At 49.1% G+C, this 17,185-nt stretch overlaps 1 protein-coding gene across 3 annotated transcripts in view; it reads left to right on the top strand.

Annotated features, from left to right (window-relative positions):
* The window catches only part of LOC140385885 (transcription initiation factor TFIID subunit 4-like), a 315,117-nt gene that overhangs the window by 28,548 nt on the left and 269,384 nt on the right, over positions 1-17,185 (top strand). For all 3 annotated transcript variants that reach the window (XR_011933491.1, XM_072468499.1, XM_072468498.1), the window contains exons 6-8: positions 335-424; positions 5,964-6,173; positions 7,537-7,672. Coding sequence is in view for 2 of the 3 variants with exons in the window: in XM_072468499.1 (XP_072324600.1) it covers positions 335-424; positions 5,964-6,173; positions 7,537-7,672 (436 nt within the window). In the remaining variant the exon portion in view is untranslated. The remainder of the gene's footprint in view (positions 1-334; positions 425-5,963; positions 6,174-7,536; positions 7,673-17,185) is intronic.

Genomic DNA, 17,185 nt, shown 5'->3' with positions numbered 1-17,185 from the left:
CTTTTTTTTCCCCTGTAGTATGAATTCAAATCAGTGACTGCAGGGCAGTCTTCAAAGCAGGGCCTCATATCTAACTTTTTACTCTGCTATAGGTGGGAAGCTTGAATAAACTTGACTATCACTGAGGTTATTTCATCGCACGTCCGACATACTGACCGATTTGTAGAATTTGCGTGGTGCCGCTCAGACAACTGCAGTACACCAAATCTCCATGTTATTGTCTTTCAGCATTCTTGTCAAAATGATCAATACATCCGAGCAAGGGTTTAGGCAATTTATTATGCTATACTCAGGCATTTGTTACAATTGTGGAATGCAATCTGTTCTCCTTCAGGATGGGAAGATGGAAGTTGAAGAATTCACAAACCAGTTGTACAAAGAACTCAAGTCTTCACCACAGCCTTACCTTGTGCCTTTTCTCAAGGTAACTATGATGTTAACTTGCTATAATGTGCAGATTCTAAAGCTAGAAACTGTTAGATTACACTTCAGTTACGTGGATAGATTGGCGAAGCTGGGACTGTTCTCCTTGGAGCAGAGAAGTTCAAGAGCAGATTTGATCGAGGTGTTCAAAATCATGAGGGGTCTGGGCAGAGTAGATTAGGGAGAAACTTCTTATTAGTGGAACGTTCAAGGACCAGAGGAAATCGATTTTAAGATGAAGAAAAAACTACTTTTGCAGCGAGTGAGTAGGATCTGGAATGGACTGCTGAGAGTGTGTGTGGTGGAGGGAGGTTTAATCATGACATTGCAACAAGAATTGGATCATTATCTGAAAATTATTACGATCCCAGACCAGACCCCAACAGTTGCTAGAATACCAGACAGATCCCAATATTTCAATATTTTATTTAATTGGTCAGACGGTGAGGAAAAGATACTTGCCTCTGAGAGTGACTCCACGCACAAATAAGGATATAGTATATTAAAAAAATAAACAGCATTACTAATTATAATATCAAGAAAATAGCTTACAATACCAGTTAAACAATGCGTAACAATGAAATGATAGGGCAGCACGGTGGCGCAGTGGTTAGCATTGCTGCCTCACAGCGCCGAGGTCCCAGGTTCGATCCCGTCTCTGGGTCACTGTCCGTGTGGAGTTTGCACATTCTCCCCGTGTTTGCATGGGTTTCGCCCCCACAGCACAAAGATGTGCAGGGTACGTGGATTGGCCACGCTAAATTGCCCCTTAATTGGAAAAAATGAATTTTTTCATTTTTCCCCCGTCATCTCCTTTAGTACCCTGGAATATAGCCCTTACAAGCTTTGGACCACAAAATATAGACTTTATAAACTATAAATGATAAAATTCGTAAATACTTAATGACCGTACTTACCCAATCAGCTGCCTCCACTCGCTCGGGTCATGTTTGAACCCTGATGTCAACTCCGGAAGTCCCAGCCCTGAACTACCACTCTGCTCTCAGTCTCGTGCTTCCTCTTGCTCTTTTATCCTGCCTGCTCCGCTCTCCCAACTTTTCCACACTCCTTTCAAGCATCCCTTGCACGGGGGTTAGCACTGCTGCCTCACAGCACCGGGGATCCGTGTTCAATTCTGTCCTCGGGTGACTGTGTGGAGTTTGCACTTTCTCCTCGTGTCTGCGTGGGTTTCATCCGGGTGCCCCGGTTTCCTCCCACAGTCTAAAGATGAGCCGGTTAGGTGGGTTGGCCGTAGTTTCCAAAAGGTTCGGTGGGGTTACTGGATTACAGGAATGGGATGGAGGCATGGGCTTAAGTAGGGTGCTTTTTCGAAGGGCTGGTGCAGAACCGATAGGCTGAATGGACTCCTCCTGCAGTGTAAATTCTATGATGTATGATCTAATAGCTTTGAATACTGTTGCCACCTGCTCTGCCACAGCTTGCTCACCTTTTTCCTGCATTTTTAATTCCGATGGCTTTAACTCATCTCTAACTGACATTAACAATTTATTTTCAACCGGATGCTCCAATGTCTTTTCGCGCTTCGCAGGCTGCGTTCCTGGCTATGGGCACATCTTGATTTGAAAATGCAGCAGGAAACAATTAACTCCTTGAAGTCACTCTCCTTTTTCAGGACAACTTAAGTTTAAACAGCCTCAGTGGGTGATTATCGTGGAGGATTGCTTCATTTTTAGGTTGAGGGTCAGGAAATGTTAGTGTTAGAATCTAACTGCCATCCATTTCATTTTTTGAGAGGATGTTCACAACTAGTTAGATTTCCTTCAGTCTGCAGATGTCTAGGACAAAGGTTCGGCACAACATCGTGGGCCGAAGGGCCTGTTCTGTGCTGTATTTTTCTATGTTCTATGTGGGCATCACTGGCGAGATCGGCACTTGTTGCCCTCTGAAGCTGTTGCGGTGAGTCACCTTCTTGAACCGCTGTAGACGTGGCTCAGCTAAGGACACCAGTGAATCAGTTGTAGTCTGAAGAAATATCTGATTGCTTTGTGATCACTTGGGTGGGGTGAATCTAAATTCAGATAGTTTAATCGCCATAATGAGATTTGACCATCTGCTCCCTGGGTGATTAGTCCCAGGAGGGCAGCAGGATGATGGAAGAGCAAGTTCTGGGTCAAAGGGCTTTTCCTTGGGTGCTTTTTGATTTCAATGTGATCGAGTGCCTCAGTACCTGCTCAGAGGCAGCAGAGAGCACTGTTTGCACAGCGCATGGAGAACAGTCAGTGGTGCGAATCCAGTACCATAAGCATCTATCCTACTGCTGAAACAGTGCTGATGTTCCTGCAGTTGATCGAGGTGCAAGTGAGGCAGAGGAAGTTTAACAAATGCTCAAATTTAGCATCTCGCTCTAAATCTGAAAATCTGATTAGTTTTGAAGAGGTGAGAAATACAAAACACCGTTACGTAATACGTATTCCTAAACTTTACTCACTCCGTGTACTTGCCGTTAGCAACCGATTTAATACACCTCTCCACTAGGAACACGCTGGAGGAATGTAATCCATGATAGGCATATGGGGGCAGAAATAGGCCACTCAGCCCCTTGAAAATGAAATGAAATGAAAATCGCTTATTGTCACAAGTAGGCTTCAAATGAAGCTACTGTGAAAAGCCCCTAGTCGCCACATTCCGGCGCCTGTTCGGGGAGGCTGGTCCCTTGAGCCTATTTCGCCACGCAGTGAGATCATGACTGATCTGTAACTGAACTCCATCCACTCACTTTGGTCCCATGTTCCATATTACCCTTGCCGAGCAAATATCTTGGTATCTGATTTAAAATTGTTTTTGGTAGGAGAGTGTTCCACATTTTTATCGTTATTTGCATGCAGGATTTTTTTAACCTCTCTGGCTCTTATTGTATGGTTGGAAAAGGTAGTCAAGAAAGCATACGGCATACTTGCCTTCATTGGCCGGGGCATTGAGTATAAGAATTGGCAAGTCATGTTTAACATTAACATAGAATTTACAGTGCAGAAGGAGGCCATTCGGCCCATCGAGACTGCACCGGCTCTTGGAAAGAGCCTTAGGTAGGCCACACTTGGAGTATAGTGTTCAATTCTGGTCGCCACACTACCAGAAGGATGTGGAGGCTTTAGAGAGTGTGCAGAAGAGATTTACCAGTTGTTGCCTGGTATGGAGGGCATTAGCTATGAGGAGAGTTTGAATAAACTCGGTTTGTTCTCACTGGAACGACGGAGGTTGAGGGGCGACCTGATAGAGGTCTGCAAAATTATGAGGGGCATAGACAGAGTGGATAGTCAGAGGCTCTTCCCCGGGGTAGAGGGGTCAATTACTAGGGGGCAAAGGTTTAAGGTGCGAGGGGCAAGGTTTAGAGGAGATGTACGATGCAAGTTTTTTTTACACAGAGGGTAGTGGGTGCCTGAAACACATTGCCGGAGGAGGTGGTGGAAGCAGGGGCGATAGTGACATTTAAGGGGCATCTTGACAAAGACATGAATAGGATGGGAATAGAGGGATTCGGACCCAGGAAATGTAAAAGATTTTAATTTAAACGGGCAGCATGGTCGGCACAGGCTTGGAGGGCCGAAGGGCCTGTTCAGGTGCTGTACTTTTCTTTATTCTTTGGTTGTGTCCCTTTGTCCTACTTTCTCCCAGCAATGGGAGAACGTTTGTCTGCATCTGCCCTTTCAAGACTCCTCAAGAGCTAGGATTAGGCCTAGGCCGTTCTGCCCCCAAGCCTGCTCACCTTTGGATCAGACCCTGGCTGTGCTGACTGTTGCATCAACTCCACTTTCCTGTCTTCCCTCTTCCCCGCCCAATAACCCTCTACTCCCCTGTCAATCAAAAATCTATCTGCCTAACTTTGCCTTGAATACATTCAATAGCCCAGCTTCTCTCGGTGGCGAATTCCACAGACTATCAGCTCCCTCAGAATAGGTTTTCCTAATTTTGAAACTGTGTCCTCTTGTTCCAGATTCCTCGCACAGAGCAACATCCTTTCAGCATCTACTCTGTTTTATGTTTCAATAAGAGCACCTCTTCCTCCAATCTCCAGTGCTTATGGGCGGCAGGGTAGCACAGTGGTTAGCACTGTTGCTTCACAGCTCCAGGGTCCCAGGTTCGATTCCCGGCTTGGGTCACTGTCTGTGCGGAGTCTGCACGTTCTCCCCATGTCTGCGTGGGTTTCCTCCGGGTGCTCCGGTTTCCTCCCACGTCCCGAAAGACGTGCTTGTTAGGTGTATTGGACATTCTGAATTCTCCCTCAGTGTACCCGAACAGGCGCCGGAACGTGGCGACTAGGGGATTTTCACAGTAACTTCATTGCAGTGTTAATGTAAGCTTACCTGTGACAATAATAAAGATTATTATAATAAAGATTATTATTATTAACGGACCAACCTGTACAACCTTTCCCCAAGATAACTCCTCCGTCCCAGAATCAGTTGAGTGAATCTTCTCTGGCCTGCAAATAATTATGTTCAAAATCTGAAAGAAAGTCCGTATCAAATCGACACTTAACCTAAATGTTCCAGGGAATAAGAACCTAGTTTATGTAATCTCGCCTCATAAGTTAACCCCTGGAGATCTTCTGCCGATGGATGTGGCTAAGAGATGACCTCGAGTACAGGAAGAATTTTAATTTACCTCAGCCCTATTTTGAGTGCAGTCAATGGTTAAGCAAATGCAGCAGCCAGCTTGTGCTCAGCAAAATCCCATTGACAGCAAGTGGCTGAGAATACAAGTGACCTCGGACGCCTTACGATTTTCGGGTTTTACAGTAAAGACCTGCCATTTGCAGGGGTCGCGTACCCACAGAACCCCGCAAATGGCCAAATTGCTGACGAGGCCGATACTTCACAATGGGAGTCAATTAGCTAGGACCCAGCCATCCTAAAACTGACATGCATAAAGGCTCCAAGGCAATAAAAACTGTTTCAGTAAAGATAACTTTACTGCAGAAATTGTTTACTAAAGCTGGCAAAATGTAAAAAATTATCATACTTGCAGTGCTTTGTTTGCGAATGGAGGTGGACTGCGACCGGCCGCCTCGCTGCCAGGGGCAGGCTGGATTCAGCACATGGATACCTTTTTGAAAAGCAATTGGTTTGGCGTTCCTTCTCTCCTTGTATATTGTCTAAGGATGACTTCTATTTTCTTTTTTTTAAAATAAATTTAGTGTACCTTCATTTTTTTTTTTGCAATTAAGGGGTAATTTTAGAGTGTTCAATCCACCTAGCCTGCACATCTTTGGGTCGTGGGGGCGAAACCCAAGCAAACACTGGGAGAATGTGCAAACTCCACACGGACAGTGACCCAGAGCCGGGATCGAACCTGGGACCTCGGCGCCGTGAGGCAACAGGGCTAACCCACTGCGCCACCGTGCTGCCCCGGGTGACTTCTATTTTTGATTTTTAAAACCGGGGCCTGCAATGGGCGAACCGGTGCTCAAGAGACTGAGCGGATAAGTTCCAAAACCCTTGCGTCATTTTTCCGGTTCTGCAAGGGCTCCATTTAAAGGAAAACGATTTTGTAAACACCTTGCGTATTTCAATTTTCCCCAGCGAAGTTTACCTGCCTTGCGGAGGTTGATGCCGAACTCCCAGGCTTTCATTCAACAGTGCCTACAGAAACCTGCAACTCCAGCCTCTACCCTTGCAGTTGTATCTGGAGCATCGAAACAAGCCAACCCAGGGCAGGCAACAAAGACCATGACAGTAATGAGTGCTTCACAGCAGGCAAAAGTCCTGCAGACCTTGCCATCGCCACAGATGGTAAGAAACTAACACGTTCCTGTTGTACACTAACGCCAGTATGTGTGTGTATATACTATATAAATATTTATTTTATGTATCTCAGTAGAATTGTCAGGATTGCTGGTTGGGAAGATGGTGGCGTAATGGTATTGTCACTGACTTAGTAATCCAGAGACCCAGGGTAATGTTCTGGGCGTCCGCTTTCAAATCCACCAACGCAGATTCAATTTGAAATCAATCTTTTATATATCTGGAAACAGTCTCATGATGACCACGAAACCATTGTCGATTGTCATTTTAAAAAGACAATCTGGTCCACTCAAGTCCTTTCGGAAGTCTGTCATCTTTACCTGGCTTTGTGTATCCTACCTGTGACTCCAGATCCACAGCAATATGGTTAAGTGTTAAGCGCCCTCAGAACTGGCCTAACAACCCACTCAGTTCGTGGAAAGTTGAGGTTGGGCAATAAATGCTGACAGCACTCGCACTCCATAAATAAATAAAAAACGCTAGAAACCGCTTTGTGCAATTAAGATTACATGGACTTAAAAGGCTTGAATTTAATTTCATATTTGAAAGTGGCGGAGGGGGCGGATTTAGAATTGTGCATATTGTTAAAAAGGAAAAAATTATCTCTTGTCTGGAAAGAGGAGTGGAGTGGTAATTATAGAATCATAGAATTTACAGTGCCGAAGGAGGCCATTCGGCCCATCGAGTTTGCACCAGCCCTTGCAAAGAGCGCCCTACCCAAGCTCACACCTCCACCCTATCCCAGTGACCCCATCTAACCTTTTTGGACACTGGCAATGTAGCATGGCCAATCCACCTAACCGCCACGTCTTTGGACTGTGGGAGGAAACCGGATCGCCCGGATGAAACCCACGCAGACACGGGGAAAACGTGCAGACACCGCACAGACAGTGACCCAAGCCGGGAATCGAACCTGGGACCCTGGAGCTGTGAAGCAGCTGTGCTAACCACTGTGTCACCGTGCTGTCCTGGGCTAATTGGCCAGCTCTTCCAAAGAGGTGGCAGAGATGTGATGGGGCCAATGGTTTATTGTCCTTTTGTTTTCTAACTTTGTGTAAAGTAATGTGGCAAATGTTTTTATTTGTTGTAGGGATGTGGGTATCACTGACTAGGCCAGCATTTATTGCCCATCCCTAACTGCCCCTTGAGAAGGTGGTGATTTAAAATCTGTTCTTTTACATAGATGTAATATCAGGCTAGGTGTGAAATATTTGTGCCAGACTATTTATTGTGTTCCTGTTGTAGAAAACATATTAAAGCAATAGAGAGCGTTGTACAAAGGAGATTCTCTGGACAGCTGCAGAACCAAGCTTGCCTGCTTGCTAGCTCCTATAATTTGCTTCACTTGTAGGTCGTCCAACAGTCCGGAGTACTTATAAAGTCGCAAGGAAGCACGCTGCCAAGGACTCAAACAGTGACTTTGCAAAGAACCCCCAACCACATCATTGTGCCTGTATCACAAAATCAGGTCAAAGAAACTCAAGCAGGTGAGGACATGTGTGAAAATCAATGCTAAATAATGACACAAACTTTGCTGGTGTCATTGTTCTTCACTTGTTTACCTGTTCAACATGTCACACACTGTTCAGCTGTTACTGCTGTTATTTTTATTACATGATCAGAGAGAAAATGAAGTCTAAATGGTTCCTCCATGATTAAATAATCCTGCATTGCACCAACCTGTGGTGTCATGGACTGAAGGGTGTTGAGTTTGATGGTGTCCCAGTTTTCCGGTTTCTGATGCAAGCTGTATTGCTGCGAAGGGAGCTTGTGTAAGAGTGGCCTTGCCTGCATCCTTGGAGTTCACTGTGCCTGGCTGCAAATGACATGCCTCAAAAGGGGCTAAAAAGGAACAAAGATTTTTTTAATTCACTTACGTGATGTGGGCGTCACTGGTTGGGCCAGCATTTATTGCCAAACCTAGTTGCCCTTCAGAAGGTGGTGGTGAGCTGCCTTGAACTGCTGCAGTCACAGAGGGGTACGTACACCCATAGTGCTGTTAGGGAGGGCGTTCCAGGATTTTGACCCAGTGACAGTGAAGGAATGGGGATTGAATTTTCACGTCAGGATGGTGAGTGTCTTGGGAGGTGAAGCTCCAGGTGGTGGGGTTACCAGGTATCTGCTGCCCTTGTCCTTCTGGGTGGCAGTGGTTGTGGGTTTGGAAGGTGCTGCCTCACGAGCCTTGGTGAGTTACTGCAGTGCATCTTGTAGATGGTACACGCGGCTGACACTTCATCAACACGGAGGGGTTGAATGTTTGAGGAAGGGTTGCTTTGTGCTGGATTGTGTTGAGCGTCTTGAGTGTTGTTGGAGCTGCACTCAACCAGGCAAGTGGAGAGTATTCCATCACACTCCTGACTTGTTATTCTTGGCGCGAAGAGGATTGAAGGAAGATTTGACAGAGATGTGCAATATTATCACAGGTTTAGATAAAGTCAACAAAGAAAAGCTGTTCCCGTTAGCTGATGGTGCAAGGAGCTTCTGAAGGGCAACTAGGGATGGGCAATGAATGCTGGCCTAGCCAGTGATGCCCACGTTATGTAAATGAATAAAAACCCTCATGGATTTAAAGCTTTGGGGAAGAAAGTGGGGTGGGGGTGGTGAAGGAATGTGCGAGAGAACTTTTTTACGCAGCAAGTGGTAATGACCTGGAACGCACTGCCTATGAAAGTGGTGGAAGCAGCGACAATGAAGAATGTCACTGTTTAAAAATAAGGGCTCGCCCAATTAAGTCCCCGGGACTCTCTTCCTCAAAAGGCAGTGGAAGCAGAGCGTTTGAATATCTTTATACCAGAGCTAGATAGATTCTTGCTGAACAAGCGGAACAAACAGGTGGACGGTTATCGGGGGTAGATGGAAGGTTACAATCATGTCAACCATGGTCTTATTGAACGGAAGAGCAGGCTCGGGTGTCCTACTCTGTTCCTAATTCAAGTGTTTGCATGTAATTGAGGGAAATATAAACCTGCAGTGTTAAAGTGGGGGAATGGAACCAACCAAATTTGCTCTCCAGAGCTGGCATGTACTCAGTTGGCCAAATGGTCTCCCGGTCCATAAATCTGGCTTGCTAAAAATGGACTCTGACTCTTCTCCCAGGCTTCCCCACTCGTGTCCCAAGTGATGCATGTTTTTGGATGTTTCAAGTTTGGCTTAGTGCTTTAATGATTTTGGAAGATTTTCCTGTTCTGTTCATGATTTGACATTTATTAATGACCTGGAGCTTGGTAAAACTGGGCATAGTTTCTAAGTTTGCAGATGGTGTGAAGTTCAGAAATGTAAACAATGAGAAAGGTGCTAAGAGTGCATCATAGAATCTGTACAATGTGCACATTCTCCCTGTGTCTGCGTGGGTTTCACCCCCACAACCCAAAGATGTGCAGCGTAGGTGGATTGGCCACGCTAAATTGCCCCTTAATTGGAAAAAAAAGAATTGGGTACTCTAAATGTATAACAAAAAAAACAATCTCTACAGTGCAGAAGGAGGCCATTTGGCCCATCAAACCTGCACCGACCCTTGGAAAGAGTACCCTACCCATGCCCTCACCCCATCCCCATAACCCAGCCTCGCCTTTTGGACACTAAGGGGGCAATTTAGCATTGCCAGTCTGGGGGATGTGGACAGACTGGTAAAATTAGCAGACATGTGGTGGGTAAAAATCATACACCAGTGCGAAGTGATACATTTTGAGAAGCATAATAAACTAAATGAGGGGTTTTGAAGGTGGTTGCCAGATTAAGTAGGTGGCATTTAAACATATGTAAAAATTAGTTTGCGATGTGGCTGTCGCAGACTGGGCCAGCATTTGTTGGCCATCCCCTAATTGCCCTTGAACTGAATGGCTTACTGGGCCATTTCAGCGGGGTGATTAAGAGTCAAAGCTGCGTGGGCCTGGAGTCGCATGTAGGCCAGACTGGGTAAGAGGGCACATTTCCTTCCCTAAAGGACGTAGGTGAACCATATTAGGTTTTACGACAATCAGCAATGATTTCTTGTCATTCCAGACTTTTATTGAATTCAAATTTCACCATCTTCCATGGTGGGATTCGAACCCAGAGCCCCAGTGCATTAGTCTGTGTCTATGGATTACTAGTCCAGTGACAATACCAATACACCACTGCCCCCACAAGGCATGGGAGATTCCTGGCTTTATTACGGCTAGAGGAATAAACTGCAAAAGTAAATAGGTTACGCTGACTTTTCCTAAACCATTGGTTCGGCTTCAGTTGGAGTCTTGCGTTCAATTTGTCGAACTACGTTTTAAGAAGGCTGGCAATGCCTCGGAGAGGGCAGACATGTATCAGAATGGAACCAAAGGTGAGGGACCCCCTCAGTCACATGGAGAGACTGAAGGAGCTGGGATTGGTCTGCTTGGATCAGAGCAGGTCACGGCAAGATCTGATACAGTAGTCCCAAGGTCAAGGAGGATTTGATTGAGTAAATAAGAAGGATCTGTTTCCAGTGGCAGTCCAACCAGAGGGGACAGATTTACAATGATTGATAAAAGAACCGGGGGCGACATGAGGAATTTATTTTACTCGGTGAGTTGTTGTCATCTGAAGCGTACAGCCTGCAAGGGAGGTGGAAGCAGATTCAAAAGTACCTTGCAAAAGAAAATTGGACATGTACTTGTACGGAAAAAACAATTAGAGGACAATGGGGTAAGTGTAGAGGGTGGAACTAATTGGGTAGCTTTTTCAAAGAGCCAGCATAGACTCGATGGGCTGAATGCCCTCTCTCCATGATTCTGATATGCATCAGCAAATGTTATGTTCAGGAAAATGACAATACCTTGCAAATGGGGCAGCACGGTGGCGCAGTGGGTTCATCCTGTTCCTTCATGGCACCGATCCCACGGGTTCGATCCCAGCTCTGGGTCACTGTCCGTGTGGAGTTTGCACATTCTCCCCGTGTTTGCGTGGGTTTCACCCCCACAACCCAAAAGATGTACAGGCGAGGTGGATTGGCCACGCTAAATTGTCCCTTAATTGGAAAAAATGAATTGGATACTCTAAATTTAAAAAAAAAATCTTGCAAATGTAACACATGGTTAGCAATCCATGCCAGGAGGACTTCCGGTTGAACATTTCGGCGGCTTCCGCTAGAACGGACTTTTGGGCTCTCCAGAGGAGCCCGAACGGAAATTTTTTGACCGATTCCCGTGTGGGAAGGTGAGAGCAAGGTCCCCCTTCCGTCGTGTATGGAGGGGACCAGAAGTGGAGCGGGGGGGAAAAGTGGCTTTGGAGCAGCGGCAGAAACGAGGGGGGAAAAACAAGATGGCGGTGGGAGGAGATCGAGCAGCATGGGGGCCGGATCAGCAGGAGTTTCTCAGGCGCTGCGTGGAGGAGCTTAAAAAGGAGGTGTTAGCGCCACTGCTGACGGCGATCGAGAGGCTGAAGTAGGCCCAGGAGGTAGAGCTCCGAGAGGTGAGGGACAAAACCAATGAGGACGAGATCTTGGGCCTGGCAGTGAAGATGGAGGCGCACGAGGCGCTGCACAAGAGGTGGGCCGAAAGATTCGAGGACCTGGAGAACAGGTCGAGGAGGAAGAATCTCCGGATTCTGGGTCTCTCTGAAGGGGTGGAGGGGGCCGTTGCCGGGGCGTATGTGAGCACGATGCTCCATTCGCTGATGGGTGCGGAGGCCTCTCCGAGCCCCCTGGAGCTAGAAGGGGCTCACCGGGTCCTGGCGAGGAGACCCAAGGCAGGTGAGCCGCCAAGGGCGATAGTGGTGAGGTTCCATCGTTTCGCGGACAGAGAGAGTGTCCTGAGATGGGCCAAGAAGGAGCGGAGCAGTAGATGGGAGAATGCGGTGATCCGAGTCTACCAGGACTGGAGCGTGGAGGTGGCAAAGAGGAGAGCTGGTTTCAATCGGGCCAAGGCGGTGCTGCATAGGAAGGGGGTGAGATTCGGAATGCTGCAGCCAGCGCGACTGTTGGTCACATTTCAGGATCGACACCACTATTTTGAAACGCCAGAAGAGGCTTGGACCTTGATCCAAACGGAAAAATTGGACTCAAACTGGGGGTCTGTGGTTGTGGGGGAGATGTCGAATGTATACAGGGTGGTAAATATGTGTAAAGAATGTTTCACGGGTGGGACGATGGATGGGGATGGGAGAAGAGATTTGATGGGGAGACTGTGGGGAATGTGGGCGCCGGTCGGTGCTGGAGGGAGGTGAGACCCGGGGATGGGGGAATTGGGATAAGGCCGCAAAAGGAGCTGCGCCAGAGGGGGCGGGGCTGACTCCGGAAAGCGCGGGCTTTTTCCCGCGTTAGGGAAGGGCGGAGGCCGGGGGGATGGAGGAGCGCAAGGAGGAGGGGGGATTTCCACACCGGGGGGGGGGGGGAGCCGGGGTCAGCAGGAGTCAGCTGACTTACGGAAGTATTATGGGGGGAGCAAAAGAGCTAGATCTGCTGCATTGGCCGAGGGGGAACTGAAAACGGAAGAGGTGGTCGGGACAGGGGCTCCCCGTCTGGGGGACTGGAGGGTGCGGGAGGCGCGGGCACGGGACTGGCCTAAAATAGGAGATGGCTAGTCGGCAGAGGGGGGTGGGGTGGGAAGCCCCCCAATCCGGCTGATCACGTGGAATATGAGGGGCCTAAATGGGCCGGTTAAGAGGGCCCAAGTGTTCGCGCAACAGGTATTCCATTCGGGGCTGGATGCAAAGAATAGAGGGGTGGCAATACTGGTGGGGAAGCGGGCGTCGTTTGAGGCCAAGAACATAGTAGCGGACAATGGAGGTCGATACGTGATGGTGAGCGGTAGGTTACAGGGGACGTGACGTGGGTGGTATTGGTAAATGTATACGCCCGAACTGGGACAATGCTGGATTCATGAAGCGTATGTTGGCGTGCATTCCGGACCTGGAGGTAGGAAGCTTGATAATGGGTGGGGATTTCAACACGGTGTTGGACCCAGCACTGGATCGCTCCAGATCTAGGACCGGAAAGAGGCCGGCTGCGGCCAAGGTGCTTAGGGGGTTTATGGACCAGATGTGGGGAGTGGATCCGCGGAGATTTGCCAGGCCTCTGGCCAGAGAATTTTCTTTTTTCTCCCACGTGCACAAAGCCTACTCCCCGATAGATTTTTTTGTTCTGGGCAGGGCGCTGATCCCGAAAGTGGAGGAAACGGAGTATTCGGCCATAGCCATTTCAGACCCCGCCCCACACTGGGTGGAACTGGAGTTGGGAGAGGAGAGGGACCAACGCCCGTTGTGGCGGTTGGATGTGGGACTGCTGGCAGATGAGGAGGGGTGCGGGGGTGCATCGAAAGGTATTTGGAGGCCAACGACACCGGGGAGGTGCAGGTGGGGGTTGTATGGGAGGCACAGTGGAGGAAAGCACAGGGGGCGACGTATGAGTATGGGGAGCAGGCGAGCCGGATGCTGGCACACCAGCTCCGTAAGAGGATGGCAGCGAGGGAGATAGGTGGAGTCAAGGATGGAAGGGGAACTACGGTGCGGAGTGCGGTGAAAGTGAATGAGGCATTCAAGACATATGAGGAGCTGTATAGATCCCAGCCCCCAGCGGGGGAAGAGGGGATGCGACGATTCTTGGACCAACTGAGGTTCCCGAGGGTGGAGGAGCAGGAGGTGGCTGGTTTGGGGGCGCCAATTTGGTTAGAGGAGCTGATGAAAGGACTGGGGAGCATGCAGGCAGGGAAGGCCCCGGGACCGGATGGGTTCCCGGTTGAGTTCTATAGGAAGTACGTAGACCTGTTAGCCCAGTTGCTGGTGAGGACTTTCAATGAGGCAAGGGAGGGGGGGGACCCTGCCCCTGACAATGTCTGAGGCGATGATCTCTTTGATCCTGAAGCGGAATAAGGACCCACTGCAATGTGGGTCGTACAGGCCGATCTTGCTCCTCAACGTGGATGCTAAGTTGCTGGCAAAAGTGCTGGCTACGAGGATCGAGGACTGTGTCCCGGGGGTGATTCACGAGGACCAGATGGGATTTGTAAAGGGCAGGCAGCTAAACACCAATGTGCGGAGGCTCCTAAACGTGATAATGATGCCATCGGTGGAGGGAGAGGCGGTGATAGTGGCAGCTATGGACGCGGAGAATGCCTTTGACCGAGTAGAGTGGGAGTATCTCTGGGAAGTGTTGCAGAGGTTTGGGTTCGGGGGAGGGTTTATTAGCTGGGTTAAGCTCCTTTATAGAGCCCCGGTGGCGAGTGTGGTTACGAATCGGCGGAGGTCGGAGTATTTTCGGCTGTATCGAGGGACGAGACAGGGGTGCCACCTGTCCCACCCTGTTGTTTGCATTAACAATTGAACCTTTGGCCATGGCAATAAGGGAGTACAGGAAATGGAGGGGGGTGGTCCGAGGTGGAGAGGAGCATCGAGTGTCGCTCTATGCAGACGACCTGTTGCTGTATGTGGCGGATCCAGTGGAGGGGATGGTGGAGGTCATGCAGATTCTAAGGGAGTTTGGGGACTTTTCGGGCTATAAGCTCAATGTAGGGAAAAGTGAGCTCTTCGCGGTGCATCCAGGGGACCAGGGAAGAGGGATAGACGATCTACCGTTGAGGAGGGCGGAAAGGAGCTTTCGGTACTTGGGGATCCAAATAGCTAGGAGTTGGGGGGCCCTGCATAAACTTAATTTGACGCGGCTGGTGGAGCAAATGGAGGAGGTCTTCAAACGATGGGACATGTTGCCACTCTCGCTAGTGGGCAGAGTACAGTCGATTAAAATGGTGGTCCTCCCGAGGTTTCTTTTTGTGTTCCAGTGCCTTCCAATTGTGATCACCAAGGCCTTTGTTAAGAGGGTAGGCAGGAGCAATTATGGGTTTTGTGTGGGTGAATAAGACCCCGAGGGTAAGGAGGGGGTTTCTGGAGCGTAGTAGAGAGGGCTGGCGTTGCCGAATCTGGGTGGCTACTACTGGGCAGCCAATGTGGCGATGATCCATAAGTGGGTGATGGAGGGAGAGGGGGCGGCATGGAAGAGGTTGGAGATGGCGTCCAGCAAAGGAACGAGCCTGGGGGCGCTGGTGACGGCACCGCTGCCGCTCTCGCCGACAAGGTACACCACGAGTCCGATGGTGGCGGCAACGCTAAGGATCTGGGGCCAGTGGAGACGACACGGGGGTGCGATTGGAGCCTCGGTGTGGTCCCCGATCAGGGGTAACCATCGGTTCGTCCCAGGAAGGATGGACGGGGGGTTTCAGAGCTGGCATCGGGCAGGGATTAGAAGAACGGGGGACCTGTTCATTGATGGGACGTTTGCGAGCCTAGGGGCGCTGGAGGAGAAGTTTGGGCTACCCCCGGGAAACGCTTTCAGGTACATGCAGGTGAGGGCGTTTGTGAGGCGACAGGTGAGGGAATTCCCGTTGCTCCCGGCACAGGGGATTCAAGACAGGGTGAGTTCGGGTGTATGGGTCGGAGAGGGCAAGGTGTCGGCGATATACCAGGAGATGAAAGAAGAGGGGGAGGCTTTGGTAGAGGAGCTGAAGGGTAAATGGGAGGAGGAGTTGGGGGAGGAGATTGAAGAGGGTCTGTGGGCTGATGCCCTGAGTAGGGTTAATTCTTCTTCCTCATGTGCCAGGCTTAGCCTGATACAGTTTAAGGTTATTCACAGAGCGCATATGACGGGGACGAGGATGAGTAGGTTCTTTGGGGTGGAGGACAAATGTGGGGGGTGCTCAGGTAGCCCGGCGAACCACGCCCATATGTTCTGGTCGTGCCCGGCACTGGAGGGGTTCTGGAGGGGTGTTGCGAGAACTATATCTAAGGTGGTGAAAGTCCAGGTCAAGCCAAGTTGGGGGCTAGCACTATTTGGAGTAGCGGACGAGCCGGGAGTGCAGGAGGCGAAAGAGGCCGGCATTCTGGCCTTTGCGTCCCTGGTAGCCCGGCGGAGGATCTTGTTAGTGTGGAAAGATGCGAAGCCCCCCAGTGTGGAAGCCTGGATAAATGACATGGCAGGGTTCATAAAGTTGGAGAGGATAAAATTTGCCTTGAGAGGGTCTGCGCAGGGGTTCTCCAGGCGGTGGCAACCGTTCCTAGACTATCTCGCGGAGCGCAAGATGAAGTTCGGTCAGCAGCAGCAACCCGGGGGGGGGGTGGGGGGGCATCTCTTTCGTGGATGGAGGGGGGGGGGGGCGGAAGAAGGGTGGACGGGGAAGGTTTTTTTTCCTAGGGGCACTTGAGCAAGAAAATACATAAACGTTTGTGAAAGTCGATATGTGCGGGAGGAATCCAATGTACAAAGTTCTGTATTCTGTTGAATTGATATGTTTATGTCTTGCTCTGCGACTTTTCTTTTCTTTTTTGTTACGGGGGGGGGGGGGGGGGGTTTGTATGGTTGAAAATTTTGTTAACAAATTCTTAGTAAACATTTTTTTTAAAAAGCAATCCATGCCAGAAGATGCACCACATTCATACAGATAAAATGTAATTGAGTGACTGTATGAAAAATAATTATTGACCGCATTGCAACATGGTGGTCTCTGATATATAAATGCTACAAAACCAATTGTTTGCACAATGTGTCTTGCATACTTTGTGTGCACTGCAACATGCAATCACTCCGCCATTGTAGCCAAGCCTCGTCCTGTTGAGGTTTAGCTGTAGCTCAATATGGGCATTCTCACCTAGGTGAGGCTGTGGATTCAAACCCTGCGCCAGATACTTTAGCGCAAAAATCTAGGTTGATCCTCCCTGTTCCGATGTTGCGGTACTGCACAGTTGGAGGCGCTGGCCTTTTGACAGGTTAAACTAATGGGCCTTCCCTCTTGAATTAGTGTAAAGGATCCTGTGCTGCTATTTAAAAGTTCCTCACAGTGCCCTGATTGACACCTAAAGCAGATTATCTGGGTGGTTGGTTGTTGCTGTTTGTGGGATCTTTCTGTGTAAATCTGCTGCTGTGATTCCCATGGTACCATCTGGACTGGACTTGGACGAAGTGCTTGGTTTGTTATGTCTCGGGTTGTGTTGGGTGTTGTTTAAATGCAAGTATTTTGGAAAATGTTTCCTTCTCGTTTATTCGCAAGTCCAGTATATCGCAA

This window comes from Scyliorhinus torazame, chromosome 11 (assembly GCF_047496885.1).
Source record: "Scyliorhinus torazame isolate Kashiwa2021f chromosome 11, sScyTor2.1, whole genome shotgun sequence".
Taxonomy (NCBI): domain Eukaryota; kingdom Metazoa; phylum Chordata; class Chondrichthyes; order Carcharhiniformes; family Scyliorhinidae; genus Scyliorhinus; species Scyliorhinus torazame.
This window is presented reverse-complemented; position numbering and strand designations above follow the sequence as displayed.